The sequence below is a fragment of the Arachis ipaensis genome, chromosome B7 (assembly GCF_059453495.1).
Source record: "Arachis ipaensis isolate K30076 ecotype BB chromosome B7, ASM5945349v1, whole genome shotgun sequence".
NCBI lineage: Eukaryota > Viridiplantae > Streptophyta > Magnoliopsida > Fabales > Fabaceae > Arachis > Arachis ipaensis.
The window spans coordinates 136,823,408-136,847,498 of NC_142442.1; the positions used below are offsets into that span (position 1 = coordinate 136,823,408).

The window sequence follows — 24,091 nt, forward strand, 5'->3', positions numbered from 1 at the left end:
TTAGATTTTTTTCATAAAATACTAGTAATATATGTTAACCATGTATAATAATTACACATAAATAGAAAAATATATATTACATAAAAGGGATAGAAGTTTCTTAATTAGCATTTTTTTTATAAAATAATAGTAATATATGTTAACCATGTATAATAATTACACATAAATAGAAAAGATGTGTGTGTCTCATTGATAATAAAAGAAACTAGTCAAAATTAATTAAAATTTATCTATAATAAATATTAAATAAAATAAAGTTTGATTTTTTTTTTTAGTATTACCGTGTATATATATTTATAAGTTATACAGAATTGTATATTGTAATAGTTTATACAGAAGTGGAAGAAGGGACACTAAAAAGGTAAGTTGGTTAATTAATGTAGACGATGGGTAAAGTGCATGGAGACATGTATCTAATTAGAAAAGTTTAGTTCCAGCAATTTTATTAAATTCTGACTAACTAGCAAAAGAGAAATGAATAATTTTATATTATTGAATAAAATTTTATATCATTAAAAATATTATTAATGGCTATTTAATGACTATAAATCACAAAAATTACTGGCGCCCTAACACTCCTCGTATCTAATTATATAGCGAGATGGTCGGTTAAATACGGTCTAGATGGGATCTGGCCACATAAAGCCTATGCATATATATGCACCCTTGAATGCAGAAAACAATACAATGCAAATTATTAAACTCAAAGTGATATATATGCTTCACACGTACATTAGTTTGAGTAGCAAACAATTCCCACCACTCCTTCATGCGCTCACAGTTCTTTTTTTATTATTTTTAAATGATATATATGAAGTTAATATTCTTGCATTGTGAGGATATGCATCAAGGATATATGATATTTTCTGGAAATTGTGATCATATAAACATATTTATATATCAATCCATCACACAGCTCATTATTGTTATCTTCTCAATATAAATGTATTGTTTTCTATTTTTATTTTAATTATATTATTATCCTCTCTCAATTAATTTTAAAATATTATTGTGTACATTGCCTACTAAATACGGTTTTTTATTTAAATTAATAAAAAATATATTTTTTACTTAAATATGTAAATTATTAAATATTTATCAATATAAATTATGTGACATATTCCAAGTACTGAAACTCATATCACAAAAAAAAAAAAATATATATATATATATATATATATTTTGGGTAAATATGACATAAGCTTAATGTTACATATCTTAGGTATACCTGAGAGTTGAGATAAGTAGGGGTGTTTAAATTTAAATCGATTCAAATTAAACCGTTTATCTAATTCAATCTAAATCGAAAATCGATTAAAACTGCACTAATTCGGATTTGATTGGATTCTATTTTTTGCAAACTGTTGATCAAATCAGATTTTGAATTTACTTTTCATAGATCAAATCCAATTCAAACTACCGTACAATATGCTACAATATTATTATATTTACAATTATACTTATAAGATATTCAATTTGTTATATATTTTTATAGTATTCATATATTATTATTATTTAATAAATATTTCATGTTCAAATTGTTATTTATTTATTTTAACTAATTTATAATTTTATTTCTATTGTTATTTTATTGTTGGCTTTTTAAGATATTGTTGAGACTTATTATATTATTATTGATTATTTAAAATTTGATGTTAAGATTTGTTATATGTATTTAATTTTTTTAATTTACAAAATCGCAAATCTAATACAATCCAAACCGCTTAAATTGGATCGCATCGGAATTTTTTTAAAAAATCATTCCATCTAAAGCGCATTGCAAATAAAATTAGTGTTAAGATAAATTTTTTTATTCAAAACCGATCCAAACCATACCACAAACATTCTTGAGATAAGCGCCGAAAATGAAAACTATGCACACGAGATATATTGTTAATAGTCTTCGAATTTCAATACTCGAGATACAAACATCTCCGGCTATATATATAGAGTGCAATCGAAATGTTTGTTTATTTCAGAGATTTTATAAATTCTAAAAAGTTTGTCACACCTTTAGTTTAGTACAAAAATTAAAATATAAGAAGAGTTTTAAGTATCAGAAATATCAGTATGTCAGTTGTTTTAACCGTTGATCTGAATTATAAAAAATATATATAATATATATTAATTGAAAAATTAACGATTAAAACAACTGAAATACTGGTGTTTCTTAATACACTTAAATTTTTTTCTAAAATATATATGCTTCGCCGTAATTATCTGTGCTCAAGAAGTATTAACAAACAAAATATGATGTGACATGTAATTGAGGTATTAGATTTTGGAGGCTGAGTTATCTATTGGGATAAGAAACATGTAAAAGAAAAAAAAATGTGTAATTTATATATACGTTGTGTGAGTATTTTTGTTAATTTATCAATTTAGTTACTAAAATAATTTGATCACTTACGCTATTATACTTCGAAATTAATAAGATATTAATATAAATTTATAAATAAAAAATACGTATATAACATATTAGAAGTGACAAAATAGCTTGAATCTACTAAACTCCGAAAAAAAAAATTGGTTAGACTATGATTTGAAACCTGCACAGCCAAATGCGAGTGTTTTGAAGGAAGGGACAGACAAGGTCATGCACCAAATGTTATTTATTTATTTTTATTTTAATAAAAATAATTAATGTTACAAAATTAATAATTATATAATTTTTAAATATTTTTTATTTTTTTATTATTAATTTTATTTATTTTATTTTATTTTATAATTTTATATATATGCTTAACTTTTATGAATTGTTTCTTAAAATAAAAATAATTCTATTAATAGATATTATTTTTAAATAATTTTATTGAGATTAAAATTTAGAAAAAATAATAAAAAATTATATAATAATTTAAATATTTTTATTTATATCTAAATAATTTTTAATTTTATTAATTTTTTTAAAATTAAGTAAATTAACTATCAATTAATCTACCATAATATAGAATGAGCTAGCATTTTGGCTCTGTTTTACTTAGTGAAATGGACCAACTCGTATTATTATTATTCGGGTTCAAATCCTAGTTGAAACTGAATATTGTTTAAGAACTCATAGTACCTATATAATGTGTGTGAATGTGTTGTGTGAGTGTATAAAGCATGAATGTAATGCTTAAAATTGGAGACTGCGACAAAAAAAAAAAAAAAAAAACACGGAACAACTTACTCACTTTATCACCTCTACAACATAAAGATGTTATATAATCAAATTTTAAAAATGAATATGATGTAAATATTGCATTGTTTTTACCCAAACATATTTTTTTAAAAGTAATTATGATGTCGATAACAATTACTTTCATTATATTTGTTACATTCAAAAGATGAGATCATTCTAATTCTACATTTAAATAGAATCAATAGTAAATTCCACCAACCTTTTTAAAAGTTAGACTATATGACACGTAAAAATATCTACCAGCTCACCATCTCTGAGATTATTAGATATATGTGAAACTCTTTAGATACTTGTTTTTCTTTTTGTATTTTATGAATTGTATGTGTGCGAACCTTTCTCTAAATATGTATTATTAGTGAAAGTTAATATAAATATGACAAATTAAAGAATGACAATTAAAATATCATATATAATCTTATTATTATAAGAAGTTAAAGTAATTTTGTTATGTTAACACCTTGTTTAATATAAAGAGATGTTAGTTTTTTTTTTTTTTTTTTTTTTTTTTTTTTTTTTTTTTATCAAAGATAGAAGATTCGAACACGCAACCTCTTAATTGAGTATATGGAGATTATGCCATTTGAGCTATTATTCATTGGCATAAAGAGATCTTAGTTGGAAGAGTTAAAGTGTGATTTATAATTTCTACGAGCTTGAGGATGTTTTAGGAAATTAATATTGATATAAAAGTATTAATTATTAATTAAATTACCGCCAAAATAATTTTACATAGATCTTGAAGCAGAATATGAGTATTGGAGCCAATTAAATGGTAAGAATGAAGAGCCAGGGGGTATTATAAATCTACATGCTTGTGGCGGCTCGTTGGTTTAACTTGCATCTTATTTATTTAAGTCCCTCCAAACAAAGATTCCCATAATAATTAACCACCGTATATAAATCATTATCAATGGAGAGCATATTATAGATATATAATTTTAATTTTTAAACGCTAAAAGGGACAAGAAATAAATGGTTAATACAAGTCTAAATCACTATTAAAAGAAAAAAGAATATAATAATTTCCTAATAAATTAGTTCTTAATGAGTTTTGCTTCAAACATATTAATTTCTAATAAAAAAGATAAATTAGTCATTACCATTTTAAAATTGTAGACAAATTAAACCTCCATCATGCTATAAAACTAAAGACTAATTTATTATTTTTTTGAAAATATATATTAGGGACAAAAGTTGTCTTTTATTTTGTTTAGAACTACTTTATCTAATATATATATATTCTAAAACATAAAAAACTAATTTGTTAATTTTTCCTAAAAAATAATTTATCCAAAAACAAAAAGGGTATAAATAAGAGAGGGACAATTTTTCCAAATTGAGAAGTGGCGCATCGTCATTCCCAACAGCCAAGGAACCCCAAATCATGGGGCTGCTTTAATTTATATACCAAACTATGAGAGTTAAGAGAGGAAAATATGGATATGGGTCACAAAAATATAAATTTAAAATTAAAAATAATTACAACGTAACCCAAAAAATAATAAGGGTGAAAATATCAAAATATTTGCCGTCTAACTCATTAAATATTATTATTATTATTCCATCTGAAAAAAATTATCTAATAATCAATGGTATGTACTGCTAGTAAATTATTAAATTTTAAAATTTATGATTATATATAAGTATTTAGTAAATTCTATTAATTAATTAGAACAAACTTGATGAAATTTGTGCATTACAAAATAACTTATTATTATTAGTGATAGGTAAGTAATATTTTTTGTGAACAAAAATAAAATCCAATTGACAACCAAATCCTAACTGATGGATATGGATAACATTTTAAATATCTTGGAAGTAATTAACCTTTTAAGGTGTATTTTAGGGATAGATATTTCAGTATAGAAATGAAACTAAAAAGAAGAAAAAAAAAACATAGAAAAATGAAAGGGGCATATATAGTGAGAAAATGAAGGCGGCTACTTGGAGAGTTTTAAGGTCAGAAGTTGGCTCTTTGGTGAACCCTGGAGTCACCTCTTTTTTTTTTTTTTTTTTTTTTTTTTTTTTTTTTTTTTCTAACACACACATTCACATCTTAGCCAAATTACAAAAGCACCATTCATGAGTTAGTAAGCTCAGAATTTTCTTCTTCCCCTCAATTAATATCACCCAATAATTATATTACTGTCAACATAAAATGTGCTCCTCAAATTAAAATTCAGCCTAGATGTGAAATATGCGAAATAATATTTGCATTATCTTTTAATATATTTTAAGTTGTACAATTTTTTTTAAAGTAATGCATAATTATTAGAGTTTAATTTTGATATATTGATGACAGTGTAAAATATTTTACATAGTCGTGTAATCACATCCGTCCTTTTAGATGATCATTTACGCGGTTAATAAAAATAATTGTTATTTTTTTGTAATTTGCCGTTACGTGATTGAATATACGTATAAAATTGTTTTACACTGACAGTGCATTAAAATTAAATTCATAGTTATTATTATTATTTTTTATTTTTATTAATTCACCTTTTATATAAAATTAGAAGATGTACACAAGAGAACACTAAAAAAATAGTGTATAATATAATTTAAACCCAAAACTGATTTAAAATAACATTTTTAAAGTATTTGTGAAAACATATTGGATTAAATAATATAACCATTGATGTTTAATTAATTCTTAAATGAATATTTGGAATGTGAAGTTTAATTTGTATAAGACTATATATATGTTTATAAATAGTCTAATTAACATATACTTTATAACTATTATGGTAAATTATTTTTTCTTATTGATTCAAAAGATTAGATGAGTTACTAATACCAATAATAAAACAAAATTAATATATAATAAAATAGAATAATATATTACATCTAAATATGAATATTGTGGACAAATAAATACAACTTGAAGATATTGTGAGGACGAATGAAAAAGAAAAAATAGATTCGAAGCATTTTTTGCATATTATAATTATCAGAAATATTTGGTAACAAAAAAAATCAGCAAAAAGCAGCCATAACTTACTTTATTTAGCATTCATTAATTGTTGCGACAACTAATTAATGCTAAATAACAACAATTAATTAATACTAAATAAGACAAATTTTGGCTATTTTTTTTTTGTCTACCTAATATTATCCTATAATTATAAATAATGGATTATTATTAATTATTGAAGTCTATGCCGACTCTCTCTCTCTCTGTCTCTCACAATCACAACATAGGATTGTAACGAAAGAAAACCACAACTCATATATGCATTTGGTGTGGGATTTTTGTGTTTTTTTTTTTTAATTTCTTCTTGTGATTCCATATTTACTTGAACTTGTTTTTCCATCCACATGTTTTCTGCTATTTCGTTCCATGTGGTTTCTATGCATGCTCTCCAATTGATCAAAGATAAGACACACAATTACTGAAAGCAAATCATCACCAACTTCAATTCATTTGTTACATATATGCCAATTATGTGGTGCCCCCTAACTTTATTATTTTCTGTCGCCTGATATTATATATGTGTATTGAAAAAAAAAAGTGTTGTTATTTTAATCTAATATCACAATCTAGCGTACATACACCAAATAATACAATTCAATTATTTTATTATCTCGTATAATATATGAGTTTAATTTTAATGTACTGATAATATAAATTATTTTATACTAATCACATTTATTTTTTTAATAACCATTTATGCCGTCAATATAAAAAATATTTTTATATAATTAAATTTATGTGTAAAATTATTTTACACTCACAATGTATTAAAATTAAATTCATAATATATGTCACATATTTTAGTGATTAATAATGTAAAGATTATTAGTAGAATAGTCTTTAAATAAATATGATAGTTAAGATATAAATACATATTATATTAAATAATAATTTAATTTAACACATCAAATATCTAACAAGATTTCCATTCTCATTTTTATTATATAAAAACTACTCTAATAATCTTTAAATAAATAGCAATTATTTTATATATTGTATCTATATATGTGAATTCATCAATAGTTACCCGCATATTCACATCTACATTGTTTATACAATATTTATACGGTATGAGTTCAAAAGATGTTGATTATTGCTACATGAAAAAGAAAAAACAATTCAGATTTTAAAGGGTACCATTCATTGATTTTTTCCCACTTTCTACTTTCAAGAGAGATTTCTTTTGATGCTTGTTGGTGAAAAAAAAAAAGGGTTGATTCATGCACTACTAGCTAGATTCCTAAGATCAGATACTAATACCATCATTATTTAGTGGCTTAAAAAATAACCACGGTTGTCTTTACTCCTTTTCTTTTTCTTTTTATTTATTTATTATATTTATTTATTTATTTATTGCTTCTATTAGTATACCAAAAGAAACAACAAAAGCGCAAATTGATGAGAAAATAATAATCAAGTTACATGAACTTTCCTTTTGAATATTGTTCTCTCGTTATTGCAAAGATTATTATTATTATTATTTTTTTTAATGTTGAAGGAGGAAGAAAAACACAAGAACAACGAAAAAAGGACAAATTAGAGTTCGAGCAACTTGATCTACATGTCAATATCTTAAAGTCACACTTGCTTCTTATGTTCTATGCTCTCTCAAGTGCCCATTTTCTTATTCCTACCGAAAATGAAATGAAATATAATTAAAAAAAAAAATTAATTTTGATACTTTGTCCGTGGAAAGTAACTAATTTTATACGTACATTCAATTATATAATGTCATAGCAGTAAAAATAACTATTTTTTATATTAATTACATATTATATCATATATAATTGCACGACTGTTTTATACTATCAATATATTAAAATTAAATTCTTAAAAAAATATGTGCACTTTTTCCATACTAAACAGACTTAGCTAGCAACAAGTTACAACCGGATCAATCAACATAAAAACATATTATATAGTGTGCTTACATACTGTGTTATATATTAATTATATTGCAAAATATCTCTTTTCACTTATAATACTTTTAGGTTGCTTTTATGTGTACATTTATGTACTAAGAAAATTCTGTTTTACGAGTAGTAGGTAGGAGTCTTCAATTCCACTCTTAACCGAGTCAAAAAAATAAAAAAATAAAAATCTAATCCCAAATATTTGAAAATATATCTGTTAGTAAGAAAATTTTTTGTCGATAGAAGGTAATTATGATAAGAAATTAAAATAGTAATAAAGACGTCAACGACGGCGTTTCCAGAGTGTGAGTCGAATAAACACTTTGAAAAACCTATTATTCATCCTAAAGACAAACAATAATTTACAAGCTGTCTTAATGATTATGTTCTTGCATTTGTCATTTCGATTCTGTTAGAAACAAGAAACCAAACTAAAAAAATTATTTTGTGTATATTCAGTTTGATTAAAAATATAATATATAAGGGGCATTTATAGGTGCTAAATGAATCAAAATAATAAAGGTATAGAATCCTATAATTAATATATAGATATGTTATATAAATACAAACGATACTAATTGATCTAAATTGATTCTAATGATTCTCTAACATCCCCCCTCAAACTCAAGTGGGAGCTAAGGATACCAGCTTGAGTTTGGATAATAAAGTCCGGAAACGAGTCGGGTGATGAGCTTTCGTGATGATATTAGCAGTCTGATTCAGTGTTCCAACAGCAATGAGACGAATAGCATCAATAAGGATACGTTGCCAAACAAAATGACAATCAATTTCAATGTGTTTGGTGCGTTCATGAAACACATCATTATGTGCAATCTGAATAGCACTGCGATTATCACAAAAACATCAGTAGGAGACGATTGAGGAGCACCCAGATCTTCGAGAAGCCAACGAACCGAGATAATCTCAGCAGTGGTGTTAGCGAGGGCATGGTATTCAGCTTCTGTGCTGGAGCGAGCAGTGAACGTTTGCTTCTTAGCACGCCAAGAAATGAGAGCATCGCCAAGTAACAAACAGTAACCAGTAGTAGAACGACGATCAGTGGGAAGCCCAATCAGCATCGGAGTAAGTCTGAAGAGACAAAGAGGAATGGGTAGAAAAATAAAGGCCATGAAATAGAGTGCCTTTGATGTAGCAAAGAATGCGAAGAACTGCCGCATAGTGAGTAGTACGAGGAGCTAACAAGAACTGGCTAAGTACATGAACCGGATATGCGATGTCTGGTCAGGTGACAGTCAAGTAGACGAGACCCCAACTAACTATCGATAGAGAGTCGGATTATCCAAAACAATGTCATCCATAGGGGTAAATTGAACATTAGGCTCAATAAGAGTAGATTTAGTGCGACTATCTGTAATCCCAACGTGAGCAAGAAGATCTGAAGCATACTTAGCCTGAGATAAATAGATGCCATCATCGGTGGAGATGACCTCGAGACCAAGAAAATAGCTGAGAGAATCAAGATCTTTCATCTCAAAGGTACGATGAAGTGAGGCCTTGAGATCAGAGATACCATCAACATCATCTCCAGTAATGATCGTGTCATCAACATACAAAAGTAGAAGAACAACTCCACGTTCACTTTTACGAATGAAGAGGGCATCCTCATGAGGGCTAGAAGTAAATCCAAGACTGTGTATGGTAGTGCTGAACTTGTCAAACCATTCACAAGGAGCTTGCTTAAGTCCATAAAGTGCCTTGCGAAGGAGACAAACCTTACTAGTAGGACAAGGATATCCCAGAGGTGGTTTCATATAGACTCTCTTTTTCAAATCCCCATTAAGAAATGCATTCTTCACATCCATCTGACTGAGAGACCATTTTTTAACCGTGACAATGGCAAGAAGAGCTCTAATAGATGTAAGACGAGCGACAAGAGCAAAAGTCTCTTCATAATCAATACCATACTCTTGCGTACAACCTTGAGCAACCAGGCGGGCCTTATAACGGTCAATAGAGCCATCAGAGTGAGTCTTGATCTTGTATACCCATCTACTGCCTACAACTTCCTAATCAGAAGGAGGATCAACCAAATCCCAAGTGTGTACTTTTTCAAGTGCCTGTATTTCTTCCTGCATTGCTTGTTGCCAATTTGAATTTGTGGAGGCTTCTCTGAATGACTTAGGTTCATGTTGATGAAGGAGAGTAGAAAAACAATGATAATCAAGAAGATGAGGAGGATGATTTCTTACCCTAGAAGAACGAGTGGGAGGAGGAGGCATGACGGTAGGAGCAGGATCATCGTCCGGTCTGGAATCATCGGGAGATGGAGAAAGCGGAATAACAGGAGGCTGTGGAGGGTCACTCGAGATAGAATTTGTAGAATCATCACTAGGAAAAAGATCAACATTGGGGTTAGTAAACAAAGATGACTGAGTAGTATGAATTGACTCAAAGGATGAGAACCGAGAAAACATATGATGCTCCTAGAAGACAACATGACGAGATATACGAATACATTTAGAGAGAGGATCCCAACAACGATAACCCTTGTGTTCAGTGCCATAACTAAGGAAACAACACATACGAGCCCGATGTTCAAGTTTACTATGTTCATGAGGCTGAAGAAGAACAAAACATACACAACCGAAAACTCGAAGAGAACTATAATCTGGGGAGGTATGATAAAGACGCTCAAAGGGAGTAACATTACCAAGAACAGAAGAAGGGAGTCTATTGATAACATGAACAGCAGTAAGAACAGCTTCACCCTAAGTACGCTTAGGACACGAAGAAGAAAGAAGCATTGCACGGACGGAGTCAAGAATGTGACGGTGTTTACGTTCACCTCTACCATTTTGTTAAGACGTACCAAGACAAGAAAACTCAAACAAAGTACCTTGTTCTACAAGGAAGGTTAAGAGTTTGGAATCACGGTATTCCATAGCATTATCACGTCGGAAAACCTTAATGACCTTGGAAAACTGAGTTTTAATCATAGTAGCAAAGTTGATATAGATCTGAGGTAACTCATGGCGATTAGTCATCAAATAAACCCAAGTAAAACGGGAATAATCATCAATGAAAACGACAAAGTATCAAGCTCCGCCCATAGAGGCAGTGGGAGTCAGGCCCCAAACATCAAAGTGAATGAGATCAAAAGGAGAGCAAGCAAGAGATGAATTATTGTGAAAAGATAGAGCAGGTTGTTTGGCAATTTTTCAAGAAATACAATCAAAAGATTCATTTGGAACCTAACCTAAAACACCCTGAGACACAAGCGGACGCAGTTTTCCTAAGGAGGTGTGGGCAAGACTTTGATGCCATAAGTGAAGGGTAGAGGGAGAAAAAGCAGCACAGAGATTTGGTACAGGAGGAATATAAAGATTCTCGAGTTTAAACAACTTTCCGACCTTATGTCCAATCCCGATGATTTGTCCCGTCTGAGGATCCTGTACACAACAACCAGAAATGGAAAAAGTGACTTCAAAACCCAGATCAACAAGTTGACCAACATAAATAAGATTAAAGTTTAATTTGGGAATATAATAAGTATAAGGAAGATTAAGAGTTGACTGAAATATAGAACCCTTGTGTGTTGCGTGCAAGAGGGAGCCATTTGCAGTATTGACAGAAAGTCCATTTGTAGTGGTAGAAATGGACGAGAAAATATTACGCAACGGAGACATGTGATTAAAGCAACCCGAGTCAAAGTACCATTTAGAATTACCTGGAGGGGTCGAAAAAGCAGCAGGGGTATTACCAGAAACAGAGACAAGAGACGGGTTGAGTGGATCAGGACGTGGTGGGCGAGTAGGGCAGGCAGTAATTAAATGTCCCAGGATCTTGCAGTAACGGCAGAACAGCTGTGAACAATGGTAGCTAATATGACCTTTCTGGTGGCATGTGCGACATTCAACAGAAAGACAGTCGGAGAAGAGGTGCCCAGAACGGCTACAATTTTGACAGAATTTACCCTTTCTATCTGTGGAAGCAAAAACATCTGACTTTTCCATAATAGTAGTCACAGAGATCAAGGAGAGGAGAGAAAACTTCAATTTTAGAGCAGAAAATGAAGAAACAGATGGCAAAATCGGAAAGAGCTCACCAAAAAATCTTAGGGAGGGTCCCACTGTCAGACACGTCAGCAGTCACGTCAGATGCCATGTCAGCTGCTTCGTCAGTAGAGCAAGACACGTGGCAACACGCGACAGGAGGAAGAGACGCGTCAGCGCTGACGAGAGCACGGAGCTGGCAGCGGGTCGGATAATGCGGGTCGGTCCGGGTCGGGCCGGACACGGGCTGGGCGGATCAGCGTGGGTGCTAGCGACGACACGTGGCGCTGTCTGGGACCATTGATCCTGGGCTTGGATCCAACGGTTCTGGATGGCGTCTGGGGAGAGAGAACCTAAAGCGGTGACCAGACTTCTGGCGGTGCGTGAGGCTGCGTCCGGCGGTGGTAGGCGGCGAGGTCAGCGGCGTTTGAAAGCTTGCAACGAGTAGAAGACGAAGGTGGCGGCGTTGACGAAGAAAGGCGTCGGGAAGAAGTCAAAAACGGAGGACAAAATACTGCCGGTGAAACAAGATAACGGAGGTAGAAACTAATTATTTCTGAAAAAAAACCTAAACTCTTGATACCATGTTAGAAACAAGAGACCAAACTAAAGAAAGTGTTTTGTGTATATTCAGTCTGATCAAAAGTACAATATACAAGGGGTATTTATAGGTGCTAAATGAATCAAAGTAATAAAGACATAGAATCCTATAATTAATATATAGATATGCTATATAAATATAAACGATACTAATTGATCCTAATTGATCCTAATTATATTCTAACATCCTCCTCAAACTCAAGTGACAACTTGAGTTTGAAACTTATTTAAAACAACGAAATAAAAAGAAAAAAGAAAAAATGCATAAACTCTCTAAAATGGGTGTAGATGAAACTGCCGGAAGGAAGTGCAGACGGAACTGCCGCTTGTTTGAAGGAAGCGCAGACAGAATTGCCGCTAGTCTGAAGGAAGCGCAAACGGAACTGCCGCTTGTCTGACGGAAGTGCAGACGGGACTGCCAGAAAGAAACGCAGATGAAACTGCCATAAGGAAACAAAAACGAAACACAGATGGAACTGCCACGAGAAAACACAGACGGAACTGCCACGAGAGAACACAAACAAAACTGTCACGAGAGAACGCAGATGGAACTGCCACGAGAGAACGCAGACGAAAATGCTATGAGAGAATGCAGACGAAACTAGCGAAAGAGAGCAAAAACTATATGATTTCTTCATGAGAATAGGAAAACAACGGATGACATTGGTGTTTAATCATTCGACTCGAAAAGACACAAGACGGAGAGAATATGCTAGTCGGTGAGGTGAAAAAACATCAAAGGAGTGACAAAAGGTAAAGAAAAATGGCATAGAAAAAAAAGTGCAAAAACTACGGTGATTTCACCGCAAGAAAAACAACCTATCCTTTTCAAGGAGGATACCATGACTCTGATACCATATTAAAAATAAGAGACCAAACTAAAGAAAGTGTTTTGTGTATATTCAGTCTGATCAAAAGTACAATATACAAGGGGTATTTATAAGTGCTAAATGAATCAAACTAATAAAGGCATAGAATCCTACAATTAATATACAGATATGCTATATAAATATAAATGATACTAATTGATCTAAATTGATTCTAATAATTCTCTAACAGATTCTATTTTTTTATTTAAACTAGTGTATTCCTGCGCAATGCGCAGATGGTGCTACACAGTATATTTTATCTTTTTCTACATATATACAGCTATGTTTAATAAAATTAATACTAAATTATAGTGCAAAACTTAATAATTATTTTGGGATATAATAATATTAGATAAATTTTTATGTGATTTGCCTGTTGTGTAAAAAAAATATGTGACGTGATATTACACATAATAATATAATTAAACATAAAAATTTATTAATGATTAATTATTCCTACTTACAATTTTATATACATGTTTATTGTTACTAAAGATTTAGTAACATTTTAATGACTATTTATTTATTAATTTCGTATGCGATTTGTTTCATAAGAATTTTGTTTGAATAATAATATACTTAAAATGAATACTCATTTTAAAATCTTAGTTCTTAAAATATTGTTGGAAGGATTTAATTAATGGATATAGATATTAAAATATTAATGCTTGTTTAGTTGTGCAAGATGGATATAAATTTTGTATAAAAGGTAAAAAACGCTTCTCTGTAAAGAAGTTCAACTTTTTGGCTAGCCAAAAAAGAGTAACACTGAGCCCATTAAATGTGAATTTATGGAGATATTATTATATATTAATTTTGAATTGGCTAAATCCACCTACTTCATTTACTCATGACCGTTGGCTCATAAAAATGTTCATCTTTCTTCATCTAAGTGGCAAGGGAAACGCCAAAAAAATAGAAAAGTTTTTTCATGATCATTTTTTAACTACTTCTAAATAGCTTCATATATTACTCATGGGAATCTCTTAGAATGCATTAGTTACAGCCGCATACACGCGCAGGTAAGGTAATCTGATGAATATTTATACATGTTTATATTTGTTTTCCTTCGAAGTTTGAAACAGTAAAATATGTAATTAACAATTGTTGGTTGGTTTATAAAATGAGCAGGTGACGAAGTGAAATCATGTTGTAATGGAATAATCATCTGGATGAAAATGACAATAATTTCTTTATTACATGACTGGCTCCTTATACAGAGTAGTATGTACAAACCTCTCGCTGAATTTATTTATTGAGCACAGTAACGGTTGAGCTCATAGAGGTAGATCTTGGTTTTGATTTGTTTTATTTTTTCGTTGTAATTAGGAAACAAAAGCTGTGAGAACTGTACATTTTCTCCATGGAGATCGGTAACTACCAAGTTTGGGTAATAACATAATCATCACATATCTTTCCCTTTCTACCAATGTTAATTTTATATTTTGTTAAAACAGTGTTAGATAATTGATTTAAGTTGTTGTTTTGTCTTGCAGTTCTTACAAATTGGCGCTTGGTTGTGATCCGGATCTGAAAAATTCCATTAATGATGAAATTGTTGATGATGATTGTGATATAATATCTTTAATTATAAGTGGTCTACTTAAATGTATGAGACTTTTTCCATGCTTTAGTTACTTGCTTAGTCATTCATGTTTAACCAAAAATATCATAATATCCAACTACGTTGTATGCAAAATGTTAAATGAAGATTAATACTTATGACATGGAAATGAAATTGGATGGATACAAAGTTGATTAGAGATGTTAATTATGTTTATATATAATTGGTTTATATGAAGAATTAGTAGAATCTTTTACAGTTTGTAGTTGTTCTATTAGTTGAAATATCACAAAGAAGGTTTATGTTACAAATGAATTCTATATTGGAAAAGGGTTGCTCAATTAGAACTAAATATATCATAATAATTAAATTATGCTAATTAAATGCATATTTAATCTGGTCTAAAAATAATCTGAAAAAAAAGTTGTCATGTAATATGTAGTGGTTTAGACTTCTCTAGTCTTCTTATTTTAGATTGTAAGTGTAATTGACCGTTTTCGAAAAAATATGACTGATAAAAATGTGTATTTTTTAACTGGTGTATGAAAAATATTTTCTCTTATAAAAGGAAAGGCATAAATAATAGAAATTTGTAATGAAAATACAAATCTCTTTGCGAAATCGAAAACAAAACACTGAATTGGCACTAAAAGTGTGAATGCTATAAATTTTTTTAATAGAAAATGTGGAATATAATAGGAGAAATAATCCTAACATGTGTTGTAGCTTTTGGCTAGCAACTTCCGTTTCAAAAAAAATATTAAACTGAGTTTAAAGAAAACCCGAATGTCCCATTGAGAAATAGATATTTTAAAAGTTAATCTTTACCTTAAAATCAATGGGATTGTCTTATCTGGTAGTAATACATAAAGAGTACAGTTTGTAAATAAGTTTTGTTCCCCAATTGGCTTATAATTAAAATTGAGCCGCTTTTTGGAATGATAGCTTTTTTCTTACTATATGGCCAAATATTAAAACAAATGTGCTATCATAGATTCTCCAAAAATAATTAAGCAATATAATTCGCAAGATACGGGTTTTAAATTAAAAAATGCTAAATATTGTAAATTGCCTATTGCATATAAACTTGAATGAGTAGATAAGAACATGTACCTAACACATTGTGCATCATCTTATAAATTATCTTGTACGTGTAATCATTGCTGGAGCACTTTGATGATTCAGACTGAATCCCTATTTTAAAATAAAGTTGTACAACTATCTGCCTGAAAAAATGTAATTCATGAGAGTTAGGGTTAAAATTTTCAATCTTCTAAACAATAAGTTGTTGCGTAAAAGTAATTTATAGAATAAACAAAAAATTTCAATATAGTTTGATTAATCGCGAAACTTAAAAAATGGCATTAAAACATGCAAAAGTTGTAAATATACATGTATACTGGGTTAGTTTTACCTTTGTGTCTTATGTGAAATAACTCTAGCTTAAATTTCTAAACACCTTCTTGTATACCACATTGTCTGTTTTCTTCTTCTCATGTTCATCATGACAAATCAGAATCTTGAGACCTCTCCTATGAGTGACCCTTGAAAGTGCAACATAAAGTTGGTCATGCGTAAAAACCGATTTTTTTAGAATCAACCCTACGTTTGACAATGATTGACCTTGGCTCTTGTTGATTGACATTGCATAGGATACCATTATTGGAAACTGTCTGCGTTGAAATTTGAATGGTATTCTATGATCGGATGGAGTGAGGGTCATCCGTGGTATGAATACCGTATCACCGTTCCCACTGCCTAAAAAGCTTCTTATTTCAATGATGTGTCTTCCGAATTTAGAAACTACCAACCGTGTCCCATTACATAGTCCAGCTGAGTGGTTTATGTTCCTTAGTAACATTATCGGGGTCCCTACTTTTAATGTTAATTCATGGTTGGGAACACCTGAACATCTAATGCTATTTAGAAACTCGGGTGTATGAACTGATGCCAATAAGTCATTGTGCGCTTCTAATTAACATGCGGTGTCTGAACTATAATAAGTTTTAGATTCTTCACTGTTCAAACTCATCATGAAGCTATTGATTTCATCAACCATATGTAGAGTTGGTGCAAGTATAGCTCTTTCCTTCAAATGTGATACACAATTTACCCCTAGAAACAATTCCGTGTATGTTACCTTGCAGATGGATACTATAGGGTCATCCCATTGATCAATGAGAATATCATCAGGAATTTCTATCTTGTCTATCCCATCAATAGGATCACCATACCGACCATCTCCAATTGACAAAATCCAATCAGCAAACTGTTTTAACTCATTATTCCTTTCATCAAGAGTGTCCGCTCGCAACCGCATGTTCTGTGTTAGTGACAATAACTTGCAACTATCCCAAATATACGAAGAATTGATTGTTGCATTGACAATATCTTGCCTGCTGCCCTTGGGTATGCCAGGTAGTATTTGTCGAAAATCCCCACCAAATACAACAGTCTTGCCTCCAAAAGGTTGTTGAAGACTATTAGCATTCTTGAACCTTAAGATGTCTCTCATTGTTCTATCAAGTGCTTCGATACAAAGTCTGTTGACCATTAGAGCTTCATCCCATATAATAAGCTTACATCGAATTATCAACTCTACCAAAGGGCTATTCTGATTAATGTTACATGTTGAAAACTCGTCAAGGTTAATAGGGATTGCAAAATGCGAGTGTGCTGTCCTTCCACTAGGGAGCAAGAGAGATGCTATCCCACTCGAAGCAACCATCAAGACAATTTGACCTTTAGATCTAATTGCAGCAGCTAATATTTTCCAAACAAATGTCTTTTCTGTACCGCCATATCCATATAGAAAAAACACACCACCATCACCACTTTTGACAGCTGCTAATATTTGTTTATACATTCTTTTCTACTCATCTGTTAGCTTTTGTAATAAATCTGCATGTTCCACTACCAATTGTTGCCTATCATAACAAAGCTCATCACAAATAAGTCTATTGACACCATTGGACATCAATTGTTAATAACACATGTCCATGTTAGGGAATGACATAGAAGGGATATCTCTTAGGCTCTTATTGTATCCCTTTAATAAGTTCTCAATTTCAATAAGAGTCAAGTCTCTTATTTCTGTCTCTATCATATGTAAATATGAGGTATTAAAATAAAAAGGCAATTGATAAGAATGTAAAATTACTTATTACATATATGGCCATGTAAAAACTAAAGATTTGAATGCCTGTACTCCCATGGTAATTCTAATTGGCTTAATGTGGGTTTAAAATCTACATATATTGAGATATAAAAAATCAAATATATAACAATCTTATACTGAAAATCATACCTTATATATAAGTCTAATTCATATATGTGGAATTGCTATGAATATATGTATTAGTTATGAATCATTTGAAATTATGAGGCTAACTATATTCATACTATTATATTAGTGTACCATCCCACTCTAGTTCCAAAGCGATACTTCATGCATCAGTGTAACCAATCAAAGACTATTTTATATAGATGCATATAATAATAGTTTTTTTCCATGTGTTTCAAATCAGATATTAGTGTTTTCATCCACACTTATATATCAATATAAGTTTTTGAAAATATATATCGATTACAAACTTGGACACATAATACAGAGGCGTAGAATGAAAATTGGTTTACTCCATGCTAATTAGATTGTATTTGACCAACATGCTATTACCTCAATTCAGTGTGTCATGTGCTTATAATCCGTGTTCTATAGTTGATATTTTGCTAAATCTATTCTTATATAGCAAATCTGATCGCAACAATGGAAATGATACAATTTTCTTACTAAAGTGATGCAATCAATGATGGGTATTGAGAAGGAAATAACATCATATAATTCCACAGTTACACTAACAAAAGGTATGAAAAAACGCATGCTTCTTTATAAAACTACACGACATTTTTTGAATGCTATAATGAATTTGACATGCTTTTAAGAGAGACACCTGTTAATGGGAATAATGTCACTTTCTATTCATTTTAGTACAGATATGGTCATAAACAAAATTTTACCCTAAATAATAAAACCTATATTTGAATATTACCAAATTTAGTTTAGAACATCACCTAGATTGAGTCATTATACTAATCCTTTATATGGTGTTAATTACAAATTTCATTAGATGCGAAAACTAATATTAAACCATTGTACCAAAAATACTAAATTTTTTCATAATATCAAAGAAAACGAACCAATAAACTAATAAAGTTTGTGGTAGTCAGTAATTATCTTGATTGTCAAGTATCCTCCTTTGTTTATGTAGAATATCATCCGAAAGTAATTTTCATGTGTTTTCCCATACATGTTCCGGTCTAGTTATGGTTTTTGAAAACAACAATGTTGCAAATAGTTTCCTGAGATATTGACCTGACCCTCAGATACTTGCTTCCTCAATAGCATCGATATATTCTTTGTCATCATCTAGAATACCTTGTGCATAACATGCATATCTAAATGTAGGGTATAGAATACCGTCAATAGTTCTAATATCCTTATAGCTGGTTGGGCCTCTCACAAAATTTAGGAGTAATCGAAGATAGTATATTTTTCCTGATCCTGGCGGCACAAAGAATATCCGTCCAATAACTGAATGAGACTTGCGTGGGAACCATTTCCTTGGTAGTGGCTTCCACACAAACTTGGATGGGAATTCTGAATATGTCAAACTTTGAGCCTCACCGTACTTTTTGTTTGCCTCGAACCATCCAAGAAACATAGATTCCTTCACAGAAGCCTTCTTAACAACATCTTTTAGATTTTCATGATCTTGAAAAACAACAGGTTGCTCACCTGGCAAGTGGAACCCCAAACGTACCACAGAAGGATCTCTAAAGTGGATTCTGTACCCAAATATTCTCCAAGCTGCTTCACATGGAGATATATATCTACAGTCATAATACATGCTAACTTCATCACACTCATCATTCTCTGCATCGACTGTGCCACTGCTGTAAAACGAAGCAGTTATTCGATCGTTTCTTTTATTAACATACTTGAATAAGTACTTGATTGATCTTGATTGGTTGCACCATTCATATCTCAAAAGAAGCTTCCTATTGTGTGGGACAACATAACGATTGTCAAGTTCAACCCCACATTTGCTAATTGTCTTTCCATCATCTCTTCTCCTGTAAACAGGATATCCATCCTCGTCAATAGTAGTGTTGTTGACGAATTTCTTAAGAAAGTGTCTAATGCACTTCCCATTCTCCATGCACGGTGAGTCTTTCTTGATGCTCCCACATGACCGTGCATTATGTATTTTTCTACAGCTTCATAGTATAGTGGATCTCTGTCCTTATCTGGTATTTCAGCACTTATGATTTGATCAATATCATCTGCAGTTGGATACTTGTCATCTCGATGTAAAAAGACCAAGATGTGTGCATGGGGTAGACCACGCTTCTAGAATTCGATAGTATAGACAACTGAAACAATAAAACAAATTTAGTTCACAGAATAACTTTGAAAGTATGAAGTAATTTGATAGAGTGAAAGATCATGTGGTTTTTAGATTATCCATCGGCCCCCGGTCCAAATTTTGTGCGTAATATAATTCTTATGGAATGTTCTCAATGTGAGTAGTTGAGTTGACCATAAATAATTAAAATTAAAAACCATGTCACATTGTACTGGGGGAAATAAAACACTACAACCCTTAAGTAAACATCAAAATATATTTTAGATTACAAATAATTTTACCTGCAACGATCCTTCCAAATATATTGTTCTTTCTGATGTCTTGGATTAGACGATCCAATTTGACCTTAAAGGCTCGACATACCATATCAGGACGGTCTTCAGCATTTAGATCCCTATTCTTTAGAAAATCCTCAAGCTCAGGCCACTTAGGATTGCAAGTAAAGGTTAAGAAGAGGTCTAGGTATCCAACAACCCTACAAATTGCCATGGCATCTTGATAGTTCTGTATCATATATCTTGACCCTCCAGTGAAATATGACGGAAGTATGATACATTTATCCCTTGATGAAGGTGTTGTTTTACCCATCAATACAGCTTCACTTATTCCCTTGTACATCTCACACCTAAATTTGTCCTGGTCTAATCGAATGTATGTTAGTCTATCAGACTCAACCATAGAATATCCATCTACCAGAAATTATTGGCATAATCTTCTTGAATATAGCAATGGGGAACCATCAGCTAACCTTTCCTGTATCCTAAATGCAAAAAGGTCTTTCATCGTTACATCTTCGTGGCCCTTGGTTGAGTTAGTATGTCTTTTGTTAAGAGGTATATGCTCCTTGAAACCGTCCTCCCCATAAGGAAACAATAAAGGATACTGCAATCCTAAGTAGGAAGGATTAAGCTGATTTATTCTCTGAAGTCTTCCACTTTGAGTCTCAACAACAATATCCCTATCTATTTTTTCGAGATCAAAGTCACCCACAATCAATGCTGCCACCTCGTTTGTTGATGGTAGGTTATACCTTCTACCATCGTTTCCCCGCTTTCCCAACAATCTAAGCTTCACTGACGATGTGGCATCACCGTTAATCTTTTGGCCAGCCATACGAAATGCCTTTACCAACATATTATGTTGATCCAACATGATCTTCAAATCTCTAACAATGTCTTCATAAACTTTCTCAGTGTTTTCTCCGCTGCAAGACACCCATATAATTTGACATGTAATTTTGATTTTTCCCCTAAAAATGTAAAGTATAAACCAAAAGCATCTCCAACAAAATCATTTTATTCTAAAGATTCATACCTTATTGCTAAAATGCGATTTTCAATCTCATTGTGCGTGTCAAAGACATATAGCTGTGCAAATTTGGCCTGATCCCCTTCTTGTGGTATGAGGCTTCCCATTAAATGATAGTTTTCCCCATATAGAATGAACGTGCGTGGACCTTTACCTTTTGCAACCGTTCGGTCAATCTTAGCACCTAATGAGGTGAATTGAAACATGCTATTGTAGGTCCTAATGTTGTTCTGAAAGTGTTTACTTCCAGTGTCATTACCAAACAACAAATCATACAACATTTTTGGGGCTTCTTGTAGGTGAGGAATCTCAACTTCACCTCCCCTACAACACAATATATATTTCGGATCATTTGTGTTGTAGTGCTTTTGTATCCTTTCGTCATACCAAAACAATGCATGGCAATACTCGCATTCATGGCTTGTATCTCCCATGTGCCAATACTCTGCAATTAAATACATCACCAAAAGTCCAATGTATAATAATGAATGTGACTGACAGGGATGGATCTACATTGGAAATGTGGGGGCAAGTACTCCCATTAAAATTTTATAGAGCTACATGTAGTATATGGTAAGGGTGTTCGCGGTGCGGTTTGGTTCGGTTATTTGGGAAAAAGTCATCCGATCCGATCTTTTATCAAAACTGCGGTTCAGTTTGATTCGGTTTATTTTCCAAGATCATCCAAATCAAACCAAACCAATTAAAATCAGTTTGGTTCGGTTCGGTTTATTCGGTTTATTTAATTAATTCAAATAAAAACCATTATACCATTTCACAGTCACTAACAAATAACAATAGTCAACCTAACTCAGAGATCACTAACAAATGAGCAGAAACACAACAAACTAAAATAATTAACAATTTTACAAAAATAGCAGAAGCACAATGATCAATCTGACTCAAATTTCTAACAAATTAGCAGAAGCACAACGAATTAAAATCATTAACAAATGTGGCAAAAATAGCAGAAACAAATGGAACAATAATCAACTTAAACTGAATCAAGAAAATCAAGATACACAACCAAACTAATTCCAAAAAATTTGCAAAAATGGTGCACCAATTCCAAACTAAATCAAGATATAGAACCAAACTGAATCAGAAATACAACCAAACTAATTCCACAATTTTCATGTGGTGCACTAATTTCACAAATTCTTCCTCTTTCACCTTTCCCTTTCCTGCATTAACATTGAATAAACAAAAATTTAGAACCAACCCTAAACTAGAATTACCCTAAATCAAAACAGAACAAAAAGTTCAGAATAAAAAAAACAAAATCTGAATCCATAAAAAGACTAAACCAGAATTAAAAAAATAAATAAAATCAGAACAAAAAAAAACAACCTGAGATGGAAGGACAACACTGCTTCAATGACGGAAAAGAAGAGACTGGACAGTGACACGGCTTCAACGACGAAGAGACGGGCGACGAACAGCAGTAGCTTCGATTGCATCTGGTGTGTGCTGCTGCAGTTTGTTGAGGACGACAACGGCTGTTGGTTCGTGGAGAAGACGGCTGTTAGAGCGGTGGTGTGTGGAGCCGTCGAGGATGAGGGACAGAGAGGAACGCTACGAGCCTATGAGGAAGGGAGAAGGAGAGGAAACGACCGCACTGTCGCGATGGTACTGTCCGGCGACGTCGATGGCGGAGAAGAAGGAGGAGGTCCGACGCTGAGACACAATGCTAGAGAGACTGAGAGAGAGCTTAAGGAGTTAGGGTTCCTGGTAGGTGAGGGGTGGCTGCGGCTAGATTAGGAGGAATTGTGGAGGAAGGCCACTTTTATATTAGGATTTTTAATAATACCGGTTCGGTTCGGTTTGGTTAGGGTTTTCTCTAACAAAATCGAAAACCGAACCGAATCGCAAAATAATTGTAAAAATTATTTTTTTCGGTTTTTTCGGTTTTCGGTTTGTTTGGCTATCAATTTTTTGGTTAGATTGGTCGGTTTTGTTCGAATTAGATCGGTTTTGAACACCCCTAGTATATGGGACAAAAATTTATTTACCCCACTCAATAAATAAATTTAACCCCATTATATTCTTTTAAATTTATTTCGTTTCTATAATGTACAGAAAAAAGATCTCACTATTTATAAAAATATCATATTGATTATAAAAATAATTAAATAATAATAATAAAAAGATAATTAAAAATTAAGTCAGTAGTTTAAATTTAAGTACTAAAAGCATAATTCTTATGCTTTCTAAATTTATAATTCTCTTTTTTTGCTGTT

General features: G+C 31.6%; 3 protein-coding genes across 3 annotated transcripts; all 3 read right to left on the reverse strand.

The window, feature by feature from the left end:
- Positions 1-16,555: 16,555 nt before the first annotated feature.
- LOC107607837 (uncharacterized) lies at positions 16,556-17,983 on the reverse strand. Its single transcript, XM_016309738.2, has 2 exons — positions 17,146-17,983; positions 16,556-17,061 (listed from the first exon to the last, which is right to left on the reverse strand). The coding sequence occupies exons 1-2, from the start codon at positions 17,981-17,983 to the stop codon at positions 16,556-16,558; spliced, it is 1,344 nt and encodes a 447-aa protein (XP_016165224.2).
- Positions 17,984-19,496: 1,513 nt separating this feature from the next.
- Positions 19,497-20,336, reverse strand: LOC107607838 (uncharacterized). Its single transcript, XM_016309739.1, has one exon. The coding sequence runs from the start codon at positions 20,334-20,336 to the stop codon at positions 19,497-19,499; it is 840 nt and encodes a 279-aa protein (XP_016165225.1).
- Positions 20,337-20,439: 103 nt separating this feature from the next.
- On the reverse strand, positions 20,440-22,285 carry LOC107607839 (uncharacterized). Its single transcript, XM_016309740.1, has 4 exons — positions 21,858-22,285; positions 21,292-21,747; positions 20,907-21,204; positions 20,440-20,550 (listed from the first exon to the last, which is right to left on the reverse strand). The coding sequence occupies exons 1-4, from the start codon at positions 22,283-22,285 to the stop codon at positions 20,440-20,442; spliced, it is 1,293 nt and encodes a 430-aa protein (XP_016165226.1).
- Positions 22,286-24,091: the final 1,806 nt, after the last annotated feature.